The following is a 20314-nucleotide window of genomic DNA, read 5'->3' as shown; positions in this document are numbered from 1 at the left end:
TATAGAGGACTTCAACTTATCGCTCTTCAGTTTAAAGCACGTGGATAGTTTACAAAATCAACGGACAAACACTTTTTAAAAAATAATATTCTTTATTTGAATTTCATCCAATATCAGGCTTATTTTCACAATGAGATTAGTTTGAACACGAACAAGCAGCTTTTCTTCTCACTTGTGCGCCAAATCACATTAATTTATACGTACAATACAATATTTTTATGTGTTTTTTTTTTTCAAATCAAACCATGTATGTAAACGTGATATAAAACTCTGCATAAATCTCAGGAAAAGATAATCTCGATCAACCTGAACAAACTAATTAATATCTACTTCTTTACACTAAAACTCATTCTGCTGAATTGCACATTTTTAAAAGTATAATACAACTATTTTTCTTTTGCAAACACACACACGCACACACACGTGCACACCTATACACATAATAGAGGGAATAAGAGTAGATGCATCATTCTAACTGAGGTCTACAGGCTTTTAAAGTTTGGTTTCAACAAGAAACTCCAACACATAAACACAATAATCTGAAGTACAATGTTCCGACAAGTTTATTCTAGTCCATGAGAATAAAGCAATAAACCAAAAAAAAAAAAGAGAGAAAGATGTAAACAATATCACCAGTCCAATTTCAAAGTATGTGCGGACTTCTATTAGCCTAAAATGTTTTTCGAATTGTTTACACAATTTGCTGATCCAACGTAAAGGCGAACAAGCCTTCACCTGACATTTGAAAGATATTTCAGCAATTTTCTCACAAATCCAGCAAACTGTGCCAGAACTATTAGATGCCCTGCATCAAAACATCCCATTAACGCCTGGGTATTCGCCGTTTTTCCCAACATTTTCACGTGCACTAAAGGTCAAGTCATAAAGTAAAAACAAGGCCAAAGTCATAACTTTCTCATGACGCCTTAAAAGAAAAAGAAAATATAAACGTTGGGAGCATTTTTTTGAGAAAGCAAGTATGGTTTAAGAGATTCTCACCGTCTCATCGTCAATTTGCAGGTATGATGTGATAGAAGACCCGACAAAGTGAGTGCGATGGAAGTGAAGTAAAGTGGGAAAGGGGGGAAGGATGGTTAAAGGTACAGTGATGGGATGCGTAACAAATCAGGAGAACGCGATTTTCATTTTGTGATTCCATTTCAGCGTATTGTTTCAGTTTTCTATATTCGCCTATTGGAATAGTGTCCATCACGTGAAAGAGCTTACATATTCACAAGCTGAATTTGATACATACCCAAAGTAAATTTGTTTGACGCGTACTGGACCCAAACTTTAGGATGATTTTGAGACAGTTTAAAAGAATCTTCCAAATTCACTACATTTAAATGCAAACTGAGAAAACACTGCCAGTTGACATGTACAGCTCTAGATAATCAAATTACGTATGTAATAACATTCGTGTTTCCACCTGTCCTGACTATGGAGTTGCATGTTCTATTATACAGACCTCTTTCTGTACTCTCTGTTCCTACTCCTTTCTTCTCTCCTCTCTCTTCTTGTTTGTTGATGGTGTTGTTGTTGTTGTTGTTTTGTAGTGTCACTGTGCTCTCCTCCTGATACGATGTCGAGTCTTTAATGTATTCATGCATGTGTTTTTACACGTGTGTGAGGAAGTACTCGGATATATGTATGTATCACTGTTTTTCTCACCTTATTTTCCGGGTACACACGGTTCAGTGAATAGTGTCTTTAGGTTGCACCATTGATGGCATATATATGGTTTGTATTTCCTTGTGCTTTGAAATAATTTCTATTTTATGTCCTTATGACCTGCATTACATTTAACAGCTACATTCATGGTTGAACATGAATAGATTCTGGATGATACTTAATAATAATTCTTACGTTCTGAGTGATCCATATCACAAAAGACCTGCTTTTCAGTTGACCACTAATTCCGATCGTTGTAGCAAGTTATGCTTGCTCTTCCGTCAACCTTACAACGTGTGCATTACTGTTCCTGTTATTTTGCTGAATTGCACATACGTTTTTATAACATACTTTATGATCGTCACTGCATGATGTATTTCTAACAAATTGATTGATTAACTGATTGATTGATTGATTAATTAATTAATTGATTGATTGATTGATTGATTGATTGATTGGTTGATTGATTGATTGATTGATTGATTGATTGATTCTATAATGTATGGTTTGTATTAGTATTTCTATTTTGTTTCATCCTTCTCTTGCATGGAAAAAATGATAATTGAATTATATTGAACTAAACTGCGAATTAAATTGAAATTAACCACTCAGAGGAAAATAAAAATTGTTTTGTTGAAAGAAGACCTATTTCATAAACAAGATTTTTTGTTAACCTTTTGTCCAGTTGTAGGGTATATTTATCAACGACTCTATTGGAAATTCAAAAAAAAAAAATCACCACCCACCCTTAATCGAGATTCCGTTGTTGTGCACCAGGAAGAGGAAATGGCTCGAGTGGGTCATCCATCTTGCGCCGAGAGAATCGAGGAAAAATTCATTCGTCACAATTCATTAAATCGAATAACCTTTAAATGAAGCGCAACCGCGTCCGAACGGGGTCAGAGCCTGTGCTTTCGCTTCCCGCGCTCTCTGCGAGAGGGTCACGCCATGCTCCGCTCCGTCTTCGCGCCGGTTGGCAAATAAAAGCCATTCACCAAGAATTTGAAGCGACATCTTGACATGGTATTCCTTTATCAATTAAGAGTCGTGCGCTATGTAGAAATTATTGCTAAATTGAATATCTCTTTGAAATCAACAGTAAACCTTCTTTAAATACCCATAATACTAATGACAGGTATTGTATCTGACATGTTGTGTTTAGTTGTTGCCTCCGCCATGATTATTATATTGAAGTGGATAACGCAGGGAAAACAATTATGTATGTTATCGTGGCTCACAATTTTGATATGTTCAATCATCAACAGTTTTCATCAGCGAAGTTGATCTTTTCTATTTTGTAGAGTGAAAAAAGAAAAGACATGTTTATCAACATTCTTCCATACTCATTACCATTCGTTTTTGCTTTATCGCAGCTTCTCTTACAAGAAAACGAATTGAAATCTCTGACATGCGACAACTCCAAGCATTGAATAGCAAGAACAACATGAACAGCAGCAGCAGCAGCATCAACAACAACAACTAAACATGTCTGTATTATGCATATGTACATATTGCCACATCACGAAAACATGCTTTTTGTAATTATTGTAAATGTGGCGCTGGAAATGGAGTAAAGCAACTTTCGGCAGTTTGTTTTGTTTTGTTTTGTTTTGTTTTTTTTTTCCCCTTCCACAGGGTGTTTTATTCATACACATATTCAGAAAGTCACATTTACAAATAATTTTTTAAATACAAAACATCGACAAAGAGTGGCCTACTGCACTTGTACATATAACATATAACTTATATCATTTTTTTTTATTTTATTGGCAGAAATAACCCTGAAAACACTATGAATATCATGCAATTTTAATATTCAAAAGCACTTAATAAATAAAGCCCATTTCTTCACAAAAGTTTTTTCTCTACTATTCATTTGACTTATACATTTTTCCATCTCAAAATAACATTTTATCTCAGATATTATATGTTCGAATGACGGAACGGTCTTTTTTAATTTCGCTGAAAAAATTTCTCTTCTTATAACAATCATCATACAGTTTAATGCACTGTTGTTGAGACCATATAATCCGAATAACTTGTGTTGGTTTGTAAATACAATTTGTTTATCTATCTTCAAAAGTAACCATCGCTCAAACTTATTCCATATATTATTTGAATAAGGACATGAACAGAATATATGCATTATGGTTTCCTCACTGTCATTACAAAACGTACACTTTTTATCTGTTACAAAACCAAATTTTAAAAGAGCATCTTTCATATATAATATTCTATTGAGAATCTTAAATTGAAACCACCTCATATTAATATCAATAGTTGATTCAAAAGGAATTAAACAGTATAAAGACCATGTTTCATCATCAAGATCCAACATGCTACTCCACTTAACAAAACTGTTACAATGTTTTGACGTGTGTCTTAACAACGTTTGATAAATATCAGAACAACCTTTCTTATGTTTCAGTATTACATTTAAACCATGAGGAATAAAAGGGTCTGCTATTTTCGACATGCGGTTTTTTGCAAATGATTGGATAGAATTACACAGTCCACCGTGCTGAAGAAAGTTAGTTTGTATATCAAACTTCCTCTGAAATTCAAAATATGAAAAAAATTTTCCATCATTATCTAACAAGTCATTTATAAAACGTACACCTTTTTCACACCAAGACTTAAAATATACAGTGTTATTATTCATTTTAATCAAAGGATTATTCCAAAGAGGCTGGCTTGCCCAATTATCATTTGTATTGATTTGTAGAAATTCTGAAAAAGCCAGAAGTACCTCTTTCCAAAAATCATTAGACATTACATTGGCAAGTTTTTTGTAGTACAGTGACCCCATAAATAAATGAAACGATACTGGTTGGGGCAAGAAAGAACGGAACATGTGGAACGTATAATTTTCAGTCTGCGGATCACAAATAAACCTTCTGATCCAGGATATTTTAAGAGATTTAGCATGCATGAAAATATCAATCATTTTAGTACCACCATGACAATATAGCTGGCACATTTGATTTCTATTTATTTTATCAGGTTTATTTTCCCATATAAACGAATAAAAACAACGATTTATATCTGTCAATGTTTTAAAATTTGGTTCAGGAAGTGATAACAACAAATAATTTAATTTTGACATCAATAATGATTTAACTACAGTAATTCTTCCTAAAACAGTAAGTGATCGTTTAGACCAGGAGGTCATTGTGTTTGTAATATCTTTCATTTTTTCACAATAATTTTGTTCAACCATTTCATATAATTTAACTGAAAATTCTATTCCCAGGTACCTAAAGTACCTACCCTGAAAAATCCAGTCAAAATTACAATCTTCCAATAATTTAATTCTACAATTCCGATTCTTTCCTATCCATATTATTTTAATCTTTCTGGGGTTAATTCTTAAATTCGATATGTTAGCAAAAGTATCAAAAATCTCAAGAGCATCTTTTAGATCTTGATCTGATCCGTTAAGTGTTAAAAGTGTATCATCTGCGTATTGTAATACTTTAAAATTTTTTTCATTAATTTGCAACCCAACCACAGAATTTGTGTGCCTAATCATAATTCCAAGAATTTCACTGACCAACAGAAAAAGGTAGGGTGACAAGGGATCTCCTTGTCGACAGCCCTGTTCTATTTTGAATCTATCTGTAAAATAACCGTTCACTAAAACACTGGAAGTAGCATTGTTGTAAAACAACTGAACCCATTTTTTCATAGATTGGCCAAAGTTAAAAAAATCTAAAACTTTAAAAAGAAACTTATGAGACACAGAATCAAAAGCCTTTTCGAAGTCAATTAAAAGTAACAAACCTGGTATATCATGTAACTCTGTATAAAAAAGTATATCATACAGTAAACGAATATTTTCACCAATGTATCGACCTTCCAAAAATCCGGTTTGATTTCCATGTATCAAATATGATAAAAATGTCTTAAATCTGTTTGCTATACAACCAGATGCCAGTTTATATATTACATTCAATAAAGAAATTGGACGCCAATTCTTTGTTTTTGATGCTTAATGCCAAAGTGTTGCACTTCATTTGTGTCCGTGACATGGTTGTTTGTGTAATTGATAGTTTTTCTTATTCGTAGGGAAATTAACAAATGTGGAATGAGATTGAGCTCAACGTACTCGTGCAAACGCACGTAGGCCCGCGTTAACATTTCTATTTCTCTATAGCTCAAACACTCGACTCTCTTTCAGCTACTTGGCGGAGATCAATATACATCAAATTGTAGAAAACAAGCCAAAAAATGACACGTGAGATTGAGGGGTTAACATTTCAATCGATTATGTGCTCGTTTTATTAGAACAAACAACCTCAAATTATGTTCCAAGACACACTGACAACAGCTTCCATGTTTCAGAGTTAGTTACTAAAACACGCTGATTAAAGTGACGGAATATATTAACATTTGAATAATGTTGAATACTCTCCCTTGACACAAACAACAACAACAAAAGTAACACAAACCAAATGGCGTCACGACAAACAATGCTTGACCCTTATTCACGTCAACGCGGATCTCGGTACATTGAGCCGAGTGATCAGCAAATGATTGCATGCAACCCCGTTGGTCCACAATTTTTTGAATTTACGGAAAATTCTTATAATATCAACCACATTCTCTGAACGTTTTTCATGCGCGGAGCAGCTAAAAATAAAAACAGAAGAAAATATCGTCATTTCTTTTGCTGTAGTTGGTTGCACTTTCTACTATACTTATCCATGAATTTTGCAGGCGTTTAAGAACCCGATCCAAATTTAGTCATGGAATGATAAAATACACTGATATTCAGTCACAGTGAACGGTCTATATAGATTTTATTCTTGTTGAATGGAGACTCGGAAACAGATGTCAAACTGATACCGTGGCTTACACCTTTTCGTGTTTCTAGAATTGCACAACTCAAACATCTGCGATGTTGATGACAAGCCCTAATCAGGAGCCCCCTTCACCGAAACTTACGTCGTGCCGGGGACAGTACATACATACACTCGAGGACGGTGCCATTTGTGCCATATCCTATACGTGGACATCGACACTAATTTCATGGGCATAAACCATAACAACTGTCATCTGTGTGACGTAACCACATTTCATCAAGTGCGCATGATTATGATTAAACATGAAATCGAACCATTAATCTATCAAACCGTCAGGGTGTAGGAAGACTTGAAAAGTACTCATTTTACTTATTGTTGACTCTGTTGTCAATGTTGGCAGTCGTCGCGGCCTGGGGAAGTTTGCTCGATAATTGCGAGAATACATCACAAGGCTGACAAAAAAAAATGATAATACAATGAACACTTAACCAGAAAATATTTGAACAAAGAGGCTAGTACCTTTGACGAAAAAAAAAGAAGAAAAGTAATCGATGCAAAACAATCTAACTTCTTTTAATGAATTGCAAATTATCCTTCATAGACGTAACATCTCGACGTAAGGGTCATTAATTTGCATAAGCTGTTTTTCTTTAATCAGTTGGGTTAAGACAAAATATGATATCTGTGAATGCAGAACGAAATTAAGATATCAATTTTAGTGACTCCTCCCCCATCCCATCCCCCTAAAAGAAAGAAAAAAATCTGTCTTGCAAATGACGTCTTAGTTTTTCACCAAAAATGACATTACGGTGGCAGTTTCGAATGAGAAAACGACATATGGACGACCTATATGTCATTTGACGTGTTACGATCTGTGAAATAGTTATCATAACATGAGACACTATACCCAAAGCTACAACTGATCAGTTTTCTTTCACGTCCCCATTCTCGGCCCGCCTATCATGAGGAAGCATAGTGAAGATTCTCAGGATTTCGCCCTAAGTTCGGGAGGGGTGGTATTTTCCCTGGACCCCCATCAAGGGCATTAAAATGGGCCTCTACACCACCCCATGCACCCTATTGGATTGGTAAGTACCCTCACGTGTAATAAACAGCCCTATAATTAATGAAACGCAGCATGGATACCAAACGAAAACAAGACATACAGCGCGTTTGTCCCACATAACCACACAAATGTAAGTTATGTTTGATGTTCGTGTGACGCTTTAAGATTTTTTTTTCTCTCATCAAAGTAAGAATATAATCTCCCTTTGTCTTCTCAACAAAGTGAATTCACGACAATCATACATTGACTGCGTCATTAGACATTCGGAAGGAAACGATGCCCAGTTTTTCTCTGTCAGACAAAACTTCACTCTACAGAATGAAAATAATGTGACCTTCAAAGATGCAGGGCCACAAAAAAAGATGGACATTGGTTGGGTATGGTTTGACAACGATTTCACGCTCAACGAAGCAGACTGGACGGCAACACACAAACTGACACACACACACACACACACACACACACACACACACACACACACTCACACACACAAATAAATAACAAATGGTCCATTTTCACAGAGTCAAAGCATAACACTGACTTAGAAGCTTATTTCTACACCTCTGCTGTAATAGCGTCTTCGGAATCCTGGAAAGTTTTGGACGCATGAGTTTTTCTTGGCTATCACCAACCTTAGGATAGACGCAATCGTATATTTGACGTCAGGTCATGATGCGTAACAAAACATCAAGTTCAGGACTCTCGTTGCTTCCGTCCTAAACGTAAATCATGACATCACACAACGTTTGCCTTTTTGATGAAACATTGAACAATCATAATTTAAGTCAGATACACAGTCAATATCTTCTGGTGAAATCATCGGCATTTTCATTCTGCCTGACATGGACTATGTAGTACGTGTACATGCATGCGTAATAAACTTATTTCCTGATCTGAAGAGATATCCTACTCCTCTGTAATATGATTTTGTACCTGATAATAAAATATGTATTTTCAAAACGGGGAGAATCTGAAACTCTGCCACGCTCTTTCCAGAGCCACCAGCTTGATAGTTTTGAAGCAAGTTTCAAATGTATTCATTCCGTCCACGATGACAATACGAGTGCTGAAGATCAATCCACGTAACTTTTTTTGCTGAGACAGTACCTTCCGCACGGGTGCTTACGTGTTTACGTGTTAACGCTGCCATCTTTGAGGCAAACCTGAAGAATTTTAGTGGTTTTAAGTGAACATCATTATTGTTCTCCTCCCCCCCCCAAAAAAAAAAAAAAATCGGTTTACTTATTTCAGTATTTCAACAAACATTAAGCTTCGTTGTGTCAGTTTCACAAATTCATCCAGCTCCTTATTTTCTTTTTAATGCAAGAAGAAAGCTATCGACACAATTCATCCTCTGGTTGACACGGGCTTCAAACATAGCTGAACTAGCGATTATTTGTTAAAAAGCAGTATTTGTAAATACATGTACCAGGATACGCGCATAAGTACATAAGGTTACGTAAACAATCTAGCTGCTTTCATGATTATTAAGTATAAATGAATAGCAACAATTTGGTCACCCCTATGAATTGCTGTGTTTGTTTTTGTTCAGAATCATCTAATGCTGACTGATGCAATATCGGATACATTCCCCATACTTCCAGCTTTGTCGGAACAGAGAATGTTCACGTTCCCTTGGTATGGATGATAAAAACATTCCACGACCTATGTTACAGACTTCGTGCTATTTTCGAAGACTTCATACTCTCAGGTACTTGTTTTGCCACTGATTATCTGATGATCAAGGTACAGAACTGTGAACTGCCACTCGTTAAGTACAAACTGTATTTGTGGTTATTCTTAAATCATACTTACTTCTTTGCACTCGACAGAAACGATAAAAGTTGATTGACAAGTATAATCGCAGAACATCCTTGTCTGCTCAGAAAATAAAGTGGACGAGACTGGCTGAATCATATAGAACACCCTGGTCCATCGATTGATACTTTACATCCATTGAATTTAAAGAACTAGACCCCCCCCCCCCCTTCCCCACATTTCCCCTTCAGCATTGGTGGCAGAGAAGATGGAAGGCTTTTGGAGAGGCAAGATATTGAATAAAAAAACAAAACTTAACAGGGAAGCAGCTGCGTTTAAGAATCACCCACTTCAATATAGCACGTTCATGAATACCAGCACGACATGCTATGCGTCAGAGACTTCAATACACACACACACACATTCACACACATAAAGACTGCATTGAAATGACGTTTGAACAACAACCAAAAAACAACAACAATAACCGCTCTTTGTCACCTTGTTTGTTTGATCGGAGCATAAGAATGAATCTAACAGCAACATAAATAATGTGTAGTTAAAGGAGGAATCCTTGCATGACCCTTGAAGTACAAAGTAAATATGACTTGGTGTGTACAGTAACAACAAAATCTCTACCCGTTCACTTGACTTTGCAGTTCTCCGCACGTCAGGCCAATCTATGTCATACAAAAGGAAGGAGTATTATGTTCATGTCCGTCAAGGATATTTATGTTGCTGGACACTAACCCACCCAACACAATCGGTCAAAAGTCTATGACCCAGACTGGATGCTTTCATTCAGAGATGAAGCGCTCCTATCCTGATATATTCTAATATTGCATTTGGTGTGTGACCGGAGAAAAGACATAATGAAGCCAGCGAAAAGATCAGTTACTGTTAAACAACTCATCGGTTACATTCAGGAAATAATATAACCTTACAAACTTGATTACAGATAACTACTTGGTACCATATCATACTGTATTGAAACCAGCGTTTTCAAAACACCGTAATGTACCCGTATTGTTAGTTTACTGCGACGTATATTTATATCGATTATTGTCGTTTTCAGTTGAAACAATGATTATGATATATGCCCGAATGTGTTGTCAAGAAAAGGGCTGCGTCGACATTATGAAATCAAATATGAACAAATGCTACGGTAGTTTTGCTGTCATATTATTATACAATGTGAATGATAAGAATCAAGAGACGACTAAAGTCATACAGGTATCGGGTCGACTACTGGAAGGGTTTATAAACATTCGAGTTCAATTTGTAAAGATTTTCAATGTACATACCAATCGAGTGTGAAATACATTGCTGAAGGAGCACAACGTAAGAAACTTTCATAAAATGTCTCCACGTATTACTCTTTCTCGTGACAATATTGACTAATACAGCGCACAACGCCATGCATAGTATACCAATCACTATTTTCCATATTTTGTCTTGTTTAGATACAAATGTAGCAAAGGGAAAGAGAGAAACGCACCACCCCTTCGCAGCCTATAGCCAGCGCAAACTTGGAGATCGATATTGCAATTAAAACCCTCTCTTAGTCTAAGTCCATGATCGGCGCCATCAGTGTTGATTTCCTCCCAGGAATTCGTTGGAATCTGGTGTTTGACGCTAAGCGTGCTCGTGATCCGGTCCCAACCGACGTGGGATCAACACTGACTTCTCGCGTCTTCAATCCTGGGCATCAAGCCCCAACAGCTCACTGATTGCCCCGCCCACTTCCCGACAGCAGGGTGGGGGGGGGGGGGGGGGCGCCCTTGCAAACCAACAAGCGCTTCCAACAACTAGGTTGTCTACGGCAGCGTTTGCGAGGAAGAGGGAGAGGGGAGATAACATAGAACTAAAGTTGCGGTTCCTTCCTTCAGAAGACATCCTTCCATTCATATCGGCGCTTCCCGCACGTCAGAATCTTTTTGAATGCCACTTTAAAGTCGCGATTGGCAAATGCGTAGCAGCAGGGGTTGCAAGTACTGTTGATATAACACAGCCAGTAGCTGAAGCTGTACAAACTGTCGTTCACGCAGTCTTCGCAGAAACTCTTGACAATGACCAGGATGCTGTACGGTGTCCAGCACAGGATGAAGAAGCCTAGGATCGTACTTAGTGTTCTGACAGCTTTCGCTTCGCGGAGATTCACGAGAACGGAGGACAGTGCTTTCCCTAGATTGTGGTCCTTGTGCTTAAAATTGCTCATGGTAGATTTCAGTCCCTTGCGGTCTTGTGAGAGCGATGTGCAGCTATTTGGTCGCTTCATTGGATGTGTCTCTGCGTCACAATCGGAGTAAACGGAATGGTTGTCATGGCGCATAGACGTTGCCCAATTAGTCCTTTTGTTGTAATGATCGGGTGTTTTATCACCGCCATTACTGTTCACGTCGAAATCGTCGCTCTCGTCTGCCGACTGTGACCGTCGCGGCAGTGGGCTGAGGGTGTCATACTCCTTACCCATCTCTGAGGATGCGGTGTCCGGTAGATACGGACCAGCGTCCTGCGGCGTATTGTCAGAGTCTGTCTGGGCGGACACCCGGTGTGTTCCGTTTTCCGCTCGCGACGGGAACACCTCCGTCATAGTTGCCGTAGTCTCCGTCCGACTCTTCCGCTTCTTCTTCGCTCGCAAGCTGAGTCTTCCTATGATGCGGGCTTGACGGCGCGTCAGTTTCCGCGTCAATAAATAAATCCGCGTGTATAGTACAAGGATGACAAAGAGTGGCATCCAATAAACGATGATAATCGAACCCGCTGTAAAGTACGGATTCTTTATAAATTGTACCTCGCATTGGTTATCCGCGACAGTTCGGTTTCCCTCGAAATATTGCCAGCCAATAATCGGAACCCCGAAGAGGAGCAGCGAAATGATCCAGGAGGCCAGAATGAGCACCATAGCGCGCGGGCGAGTCATTTGATGACGGTACGTCATCGGAGCAGACAGCGAGCGGTAGCGGTCGACGCTGATCAGGAAGATGCCAAGAACTGAAGCAGCGCAGCAGACGTAATCAAGAGAGAGCCATACGTCACAAACATGACTTCCTAACGGCCATTCTCCCAGTAGGAGATACGTGGTGTAGAGCGGCATTGAGAAGATCCCTACCAAGAGATCTGCGACGGCCATGCTGATGACAAAATAGTTGCTTAGGCATCGTAGTCGTCTCTCGCGAGCGAAGGCTATGATGACGAGCAGATTTCCGGCCACGGTGAGGAAGCTGGCGAAGCTGGCTCCGATGGAGATGAGGATGAGGGTCCCAAGACTGAACGGCACCGCCGATCCACTGAAGTGCTGCGTCCCATTGGGGTGCTGCGTCCCAGTCGTGTCATTCATGCTTGGCCACTTGCTGAACACGATCTCACGCTTGGGACTGAAAACGGGGGTGGCTTGCAAGGCAGACCAAGGCCCCTAAGGCAGTCATAGCTTCGGATCCAGGCCACGGTACACCCCTCCTCTGCTCTCCCTGTTTGCAGTTGGTAATGTCTGGAGTTTCGCTTCTCGGATGCAACCTGTAGAAATGATAAAAGCAAAAGCATATGATCGTTAGCTAAAAACTGTCGGAATTAAACAAGATCATACAGAATACGATCGTGGCAATGTTTGAAAGGTTAACTATGTCATCTAGATTCTGTGAGGTCGCGATGACAGTGTAAATCAATGAGAAAGAAGGATAATATAAGACATCACTTCGGAAGAGGGCAAGACATTTCGTGACACACATACAGCGGGGTCGGGGTGAGGACATGGGCATTGATTGACGTTTTGACGCGTTTGTCGGTGAAAGCCACTTGATCAATTTTGGCGCGACGCACCAGCCAAGCATGTCGGCCGGAGACACGTCCGACTGTAATAATGCACCGCTCGTTGCAGGGTTTCCAGTTCGCTGTACTTCAACATGATCGTGCGACGGTCACGTTCGGTGCGCTATAATCATCAGTCCTTCGTCCAGTCCCAACCCTCTCCCATCCCCACCCTCGCCCGCGTCCAAAAAGGGGGAGGGGAACCTCTCAAATACGGTTAGATCGGACTCTCCAATCCACACCGACTGAGGGCAAGGTTGAGCGAACGATGGAAGACATGCAAGGAGAAGAAGAAGATGACAAAATATGTTTGGAAGAAAGAATGTAGTCGTTGCACTTGAGGCCACTCAAGCAGGCCCAGCCATTCGCCTGCCATAGCCCTTGTGTCCGCTAAGGGTTCCTCGCTTACATATTGATCGGCAACGGCCGGCTAGCCCTGGCCACCAACACGACCATGAATATTTCATTTACCGCGCTCCTCCTTACATTCCATGACAAGTTCGTCCAGTCCACCGCCCATCTGGCTTCATGCAGCTTTCAGTTATCTTTTTTTTTCGTTCTGGAATCTACTTTCACAAGTCCCAGCTCTGTTTTCTTCATTTACACATACCGATAATACGGACACTGTCACATAAACGTAAATAACAAGGAAAGACTATCGTGTATGTAAAATGACATGAATTTAGCGCATACTGAGGGGGGAATAGAATCAGATTGTATAACTAGCTATCTCAAACTGTAACTGATAATGTTTCGCGTATTACAGAAAACTATCATCTTTTTCTAGCGATCAAATGATTTGATTGCTCTGCATTCAGACGCGTTGTTTTCACCCAAACGGAAAATTGGGGTGAGATGTTGCTGCCACTTTTGACAGAGCTGACAACTTCGATGTTTTTACTTATGCTTAACAAGCTCTTAATGAGAGGAGTGCGGTTGAAGATGGACGATACACACGATAAACCACTGACTAACACACTCAAATACGAGTAGAAATGATATAAACATAACCGTGTGTATCAGATACACTGTTTCTGCTCACTGTAAAGCGGTAAAGCAGTATCCCACATTGAGCTGGAATGACGATTCCTCTTCAGATGTCGTTTCCACGGATATTTGAAGAAGTGGCAATGTAATGCTGCTTATCTAGCACAAAGTTTGTACAGTATGAATCCTCTGCGAAGTGAATGGGCTACAAGAAAAAAAAAATAGACGCGCGATTGAACCACCACCTGCTTGAATGACTCCACATTAAAAGTTTTTCATGTCGCCTGGCACAAGTAGTGAGGAATAATGAACCGCTTTGGTTTAAGTTTCTTCAGTTTGTCTCCCTCTACAAATGAAAATTTGTTAAGATCGCAACTGCTGGTCTGTAAATTAACAAACATGTCGGAAAAAAGGAACCAGTGGGACTCGAACCTGCCATCTACTGCTTTCCGGGCAGCGACACTACCACCAGGCTGTCCCTGGTTGCCGGCAGTGACACGATGAACATGGAACAAATACCCAAGCTCCGAGATTCCGAGTTTTTTTTTTTTTTTTTAATGAACCACTTTATACATACGGACTCCATCTTACATAACTGCGTTTGTGTGTGTGTCTACGCACAAGAAGAAGCCCCCGTCCAATACATTGGTCACTATTACGCAATAGCAATTGCAGTTACTGTCCCTTTTAGACACGATTAGTCTGGCAACAACTGTAAGAATTACTGATACAATATAACAAACGATTATTCTCTCTCATGCGTGAATAACAAGAATTCCGTCTTTTGTCGTCTTTCTCCTTTTTTCTTAAATCTGACTTCGTCAAAACATTTTACAACAAAACAAGTTTTGCAGTTTTCTTCTTTTTGATATCTATGAACTCTTACACTACCCATAACCCACACCTCTTCCTCCTCACCCCCCCCCCCTCTCTCTCTCTCTCTCTCTCTCTCTCTAAATATATAGACGTATTGTTATACTCTTCGCACGACTGGGTCATTGGTTAGCATGCAGACACATTAATTTCACGCCTCAAGTTGAAATTCATCCTCCTACTATCGCTGTGAGAATTAAAAACTATGTGTAAGAATGTAAAGATTGTTTCATGAGTCTTCTCCGTAGAGGCACCATATTTTGCTGAACAAGAATAGCTCACAAATATATACTATATCTTTGTTTGAATTGCGTATCAGCCTCTGCCGACGGCTCCGCACAATGATACTAAACGTACACAATATTTGAGCGCGTTACGTGCACGGTATTTCGGAATAACAAGAGAAACATGAAGGCGATTCTCATGCCGCGGTATCAGTCGTACCGGTCACCGGTACGAGGTGTGATGGAATTCCGGATGGTTTGAAATCGAGAAACCGGAATCAAATAGAGATGAAATGAAACATTCGACGCGGCACGCACTCTGCACACAGTTACGGAAGAAATCCAAGCCAACTCAAACATTGACAGTCCCGGCTCGTGGAACAATTTACTTATGTTGATACTCCCGGGACCAGAGGGTAAACAGAGCTACCAGAATAGGATGTGCTGCAGTGGGTTTAACAGTGTAAATAGAAGCTCTTTCGTGATCACTTTTGATCATTGTGAGCGACAAGGCAGCCGTTGAAGCAGACTGCGTGGAGGTCTATTATACTGTGCGACCATTCGCATTTGGGATGATTGTGGAATATGGAAAGAAATCTTCCTCTACATAAATCATATCACACTTTTGTTTGGAAGTGGTGATGCTGGCGTGTCGGTTGGAGATACGTTTAGTGGTTGCTGTTTTTTTTTAAGTGTCATTCATCTACACTCAGCGCATCTATGCTTTCTTCTACAATCACTCCGTCGTGCAGTGAGAGTTCATTCGATGGCATGCAATACGACGAATCTAATCAAGTATATCCCTATACTATACTGCCACGTGGTCAAACTCTCCCCTAATAATCCAGAGAACAATTGCTGCCAACGCCTTCGCTGGATTATATCTGGATTGCATTTGGCAGGTGCGTCTACAGCGATGAGCAGTTCAAGGATTCAAGGCACTTTATTGTCTCTTAAAATGAATATATACAGAGAGATTCACCTTCCATTGGCATGAAAAAATTATATATATATATATATATATATATATATATATATATATTCTTATATATATTATGCAGAGCTCACACTAATTCTTTCCTCTGATGGCCCATTTGGGCCACTAAAATCTCTGAATGTAAAATTTTGGTAGCCCAAAAATGAAAAGTAATGGCCTGAAATAAAAGGAATATACTTGTGCATTTGGATTTTTAGCTGCCCGATCGGGCCATGCGAAAGATAATCTTTTTTTTGTGGCATGTAGGGCAGAGGAACTTCTAAGGCAGGTTGATGCACCAACACAGAAGCTATATAGTGTGGAATCAAGGAGGTGTAATACCTCCTTGGTGGAATTAATCTTCGGTGGTATGCTGGGTATTTTGGTGTAGTTTGTCCACGAATCACTGTGAATGACAAGATTTTGCTCATTCTTGCTTTTGCAAGAAATCTAAAAAGAAAGGAGGACGAAACGAAGATATCTACGTATTGGAAGAAAAGTTTGTTGACGAGGAGAAATAAGGGAAGGGGGGAGAGTGAGAAGCACATAAAATGGCATTTTGACACAGTCTTCCCCTCTATACCAGCGGTTTACAGTCAGTCAGGGTTCTGGTATCCAGTGGCGTCTGAAGAAGCCACAGAACCCAAGCTTCCGAGCATCGGGCAACGCCTGGCTGACCAGGAAGAGAATGCGATTATAAGATTACATTCTATTTATAGCATGCTCGTTATTTATATCAAACCAAACTGTCACTGATCGGGGAAAAAAGGACGGTCCGATCTCGAAATATCCAATCATCTTAATCCCATCGTCGTCACACTTTACAAGGAACTTTCTGAGGTCTTACAGTCAAACTATTTACTCCTCGTCAGAAACCTGAAACCAAATAAATCCCAAGTCTTTATTGCAAGCCAGCCAGCACATGAAAAATAAACCAAACAAGTTCTACAATCAAAGAATACATTCACTGTACACACATACACAAGCTATACGCATTTAAAGTGAAGTGCATCCAAACTATTAAACATAAAGAATGACTCGTAACTTCACTAGTCTAGTCACCTATCTATCATGTATGCATGTATGTTCGAACACCGGGAAACACGTGTGTGTGCGTGTATGTGTATGTGTACATAATAGATGTAGCACGATTATAATGTTGGGGCTTTTTCATTTCATCATTAAAAAAAAAAGCAACCTCCCCTCCCATTCTCACACTCACAAAAAAATCCCACATACACACAGAAATACACACAAACACACATACAAATGCACACCCTAAAAAAAAAAAAAAAAAAAATTGCGTGATGCCAGTTGTGCCGAGTCCGTTGCTTGTCCACCTTTGTACACGTATTACTAGCACCTTGACTCCTTGGTAAGTATTTGTCAGCTCTTAGGTCTATTCTGAACAAACCTTTGCCAATAACCTACTCTCGCTCCTCTTAATACAGTTAAATAGACTCCCCTCTCTTCGTCATGGGCATTGTGCAGTGATTATAGACAATATATATAGTATAAGATGAACATGGAATTTTCACAGGATCCCCGATCTCAAACTAAACGTTGTGGTCCCGAGGTACAGCTTGCATAGCCACTACCAGCGCGATTATCATTTAGGTAATGCTATGAAACAAGGGATCATTTATCGGAAGAGTACAAAACCTACGGTACAGTGGATTCGGCTTCAGACTCTTCAGTAAGAGATCATGGGTTCGAATCCTATTTGTGACCGTGCATCACAAATCCAAGATAAAGTTGCACAACTTCATTTTTCGTGAATATTCAAAACAGATGAAGAGGGGAATTTTTTTTTTTTTTTTTGAATGAGCAATTTTTCTTCAATACATTTATAAAGTGTGGAATCACAAAACGACTTTTTTTTCTTTTTTTTCTAGAACACTTTGCTTCGGTCTGTCATAAATGTAGACTTCTCAGATTTACGAATTCGAAGCACTAGAAACCCATCAAAGACTTTTCACCTTCAAATCAAATAACTTTGAAAGGATAATACTATTGCGTTGGAAGTTAGTATCGGTCATGAATGGAATGTACTTAATGATGTGCAAACTTTCTGTTTAGTTTGATAATCCCTTCACAGTGGTTGCCATTGAATTTTACATTCTGTTCTTTGTTCCATTCATTGCAGAGAGCACAGCTGAGTATACTTTCTTTCCATTATTTAAATGGGTTTGGAAAGTCTGCTTGAATTGGATTATTATGTCATTTTAAAGCTTAGAGTCTGCTCTTTCAGAATCTGCCCTTATCTAAAAATTAATGTCTGGCTACCTGTTGTGGTTTGTGATGCAGGGTCACATGTACATGTATACCCTTAGTCAAAGTGTATAACATGTCCCTTTCTGATTTTGGTGTAAAATGGGGTACTTCTTAATACTTGGGTACAATGAGAGCACGAACCACTGTACGGAAGACTCTGCTTTTAAACACTATATAGGCTGAATGAAATCATAACTCTGCCAAACACAGTTATAATATCGTAATGTCAAGCGTATGTACAGGTTCCAGTTCTGACTCATGTCATACAGATTGGATCTCGTGATATTGCATATCTATTGTAGCCTGTAAGAATGGGGGCTAACAAACATTCGAAACATACCATCTGTTATCGTGATGTAACTTACAATGAAATTTTCGGTCTGAAACCGAGAATAGAATGTGAAGCCAGGCAATATGAACAAAAATTAACTAAAGCTGTATGACGAGGTGCGGGTCACCCAAGCATACTGTAATTTTTTTTACAGTTTACGCAATTGTGGGATATGTATTTTGATGACAGTGTCGTTTAACGGTGTATAGTTTACATTTGTGTTATTGTTTTGAGCAAGTAGAATTATTGTTTGGGTAGTATTGAGTTACATTTCTTCTGTAAAAGATCACCCAAAGTTCGAGAAGCATGAATGTGTTTTAACGCGAAGTCAGAATGAAAATGAATGCCTAAAGGCGACACAGAGAACACACGGCCAATTTCCATGGTTTGTTAGGAAATAAGACACAAAATGTTTAGTGCTAGCGATAGGGGAATATTTTAAGCGTAGTTGCCATTTTCACTCTTCATGGTAGTATATATTATGCTTGACGTACATTATTTCGGTAAACAAATGGATGAGAATTTGATGAATGGATCTGCTAACATTGTGAATCTCAAAGCAACCGTAGTGAAAAGACAAGACCAAGCAGATTATACGAGTCTAAGTCTGCCGGTAAAACAGCCCCGTCTTACTGCAGCACTATAGAGGGAACCCCCTCGCACTCTTTTATATGGGACTTTGATAACCAGGGTAATGCGATTAGATTGCCGTTCGAGCTCATAACGGACGACGGGGATGAGTCGGCTGAAAATGTCATTTATTCCACAAATGATACGGCTACAAGTCCGCTCACGCTGGCCTAAAAAAAAAAGAGAAAATCAAACTCTCCATATTCCTTCCCTCCCCCAATCAATCACAAATTAATTCTGTTTGATTGTGGAAATTTATAGGCGAGGTCCGCCACAGGAGCATCGAAGTTTGTATTTACCTGCTAGAGCACTAATTAACCTTTGAGCCTCATATTCCCCGTGTACGGTGCACGTGTGTGCGTCCATGTAGAAAGGGGGGAGAGAAGCAAACGATGCAACATGCATTTTTCATCAGCCAAGACTATGTGGACGGAGCTGTACGCTGCGATGGTTCTGTAGGAATTATATTAATCACGAGAATGTTACGCCTGTCTGCTTGAATTCCAAGCTGAGACATTAACTTTAATCACGTACCAGCAGATTTTGATCGTTTTTTGAGACACTCCGCTCCATCGATTCTGGTCATGAAAAGGCCCGCAATTTCCCGTGCAATACTCGACATTCATTCAGTGATTGGTTTTCCAAATTGAGATATGTGCAGAAAGAGTTTGTGCCTCCATACAGACGTATATAAACGCTTGCTAGATCATTTTTGGCCCCACGAATACAAGAATTAAATACTTCGTTTGATTGCCTGCAGTAAAATGATTGTAGTCCGGGAAGAAGGTATTTTGAACTCCTCGAAATTACAGTGTTGATTAAGATGAATATCATAATTCTCATTAGAACAAAGAAAATGATACATGTAAAATGTATAGTAATATCTATCTATCTATCTATATATATATATAT

The 20314-nt window shown here is 39.2% G+C and overlaps 1 protein-coding gene across 1 annotated transcript; it reads right to left on the bottom strand.

The window, feature by feature from the left end:
- Window positions 1-11185: 11185 nt before the first annotated feature.
- On the bottom strand, window positions 11186-12640 carry LOC139733115 (muscarinic acetylcholine receptor M5-like). The gene has a single exon (XM_071643962.1). The coding sequence runs from the start codon at window positions 12638-12640 to the stop codon at window positions 11186-11188; it is 1455 nt and encodes a 484-aa protein (XP_071500063.1).
- Between the last annotated feature and the right edge of the window lie 7674 nt (window positions 12641-20314).

Source organism: Diadema antillarum, unplaced genomic scaffold, assembly GCF_040938485.1.
Source record: "Diadema antillarum isolate AM-2024a unplaced genomic scaffold, OU_Dant_1.0 seq00000460_RagTag, whole genome shotgun sequence".
Taxonomy (NCBI): Eukaryota; Metazoa; Echinodermata; class Echinoidea; order Diadematoida; family Diadematidae; genus Diadema; species Diadema antillarum.
The sequence above is the reverse complement of the archived record's forward strand: the minus strand, read 5'-3'. Positions and strand labels throughout refer to the sequence as shown.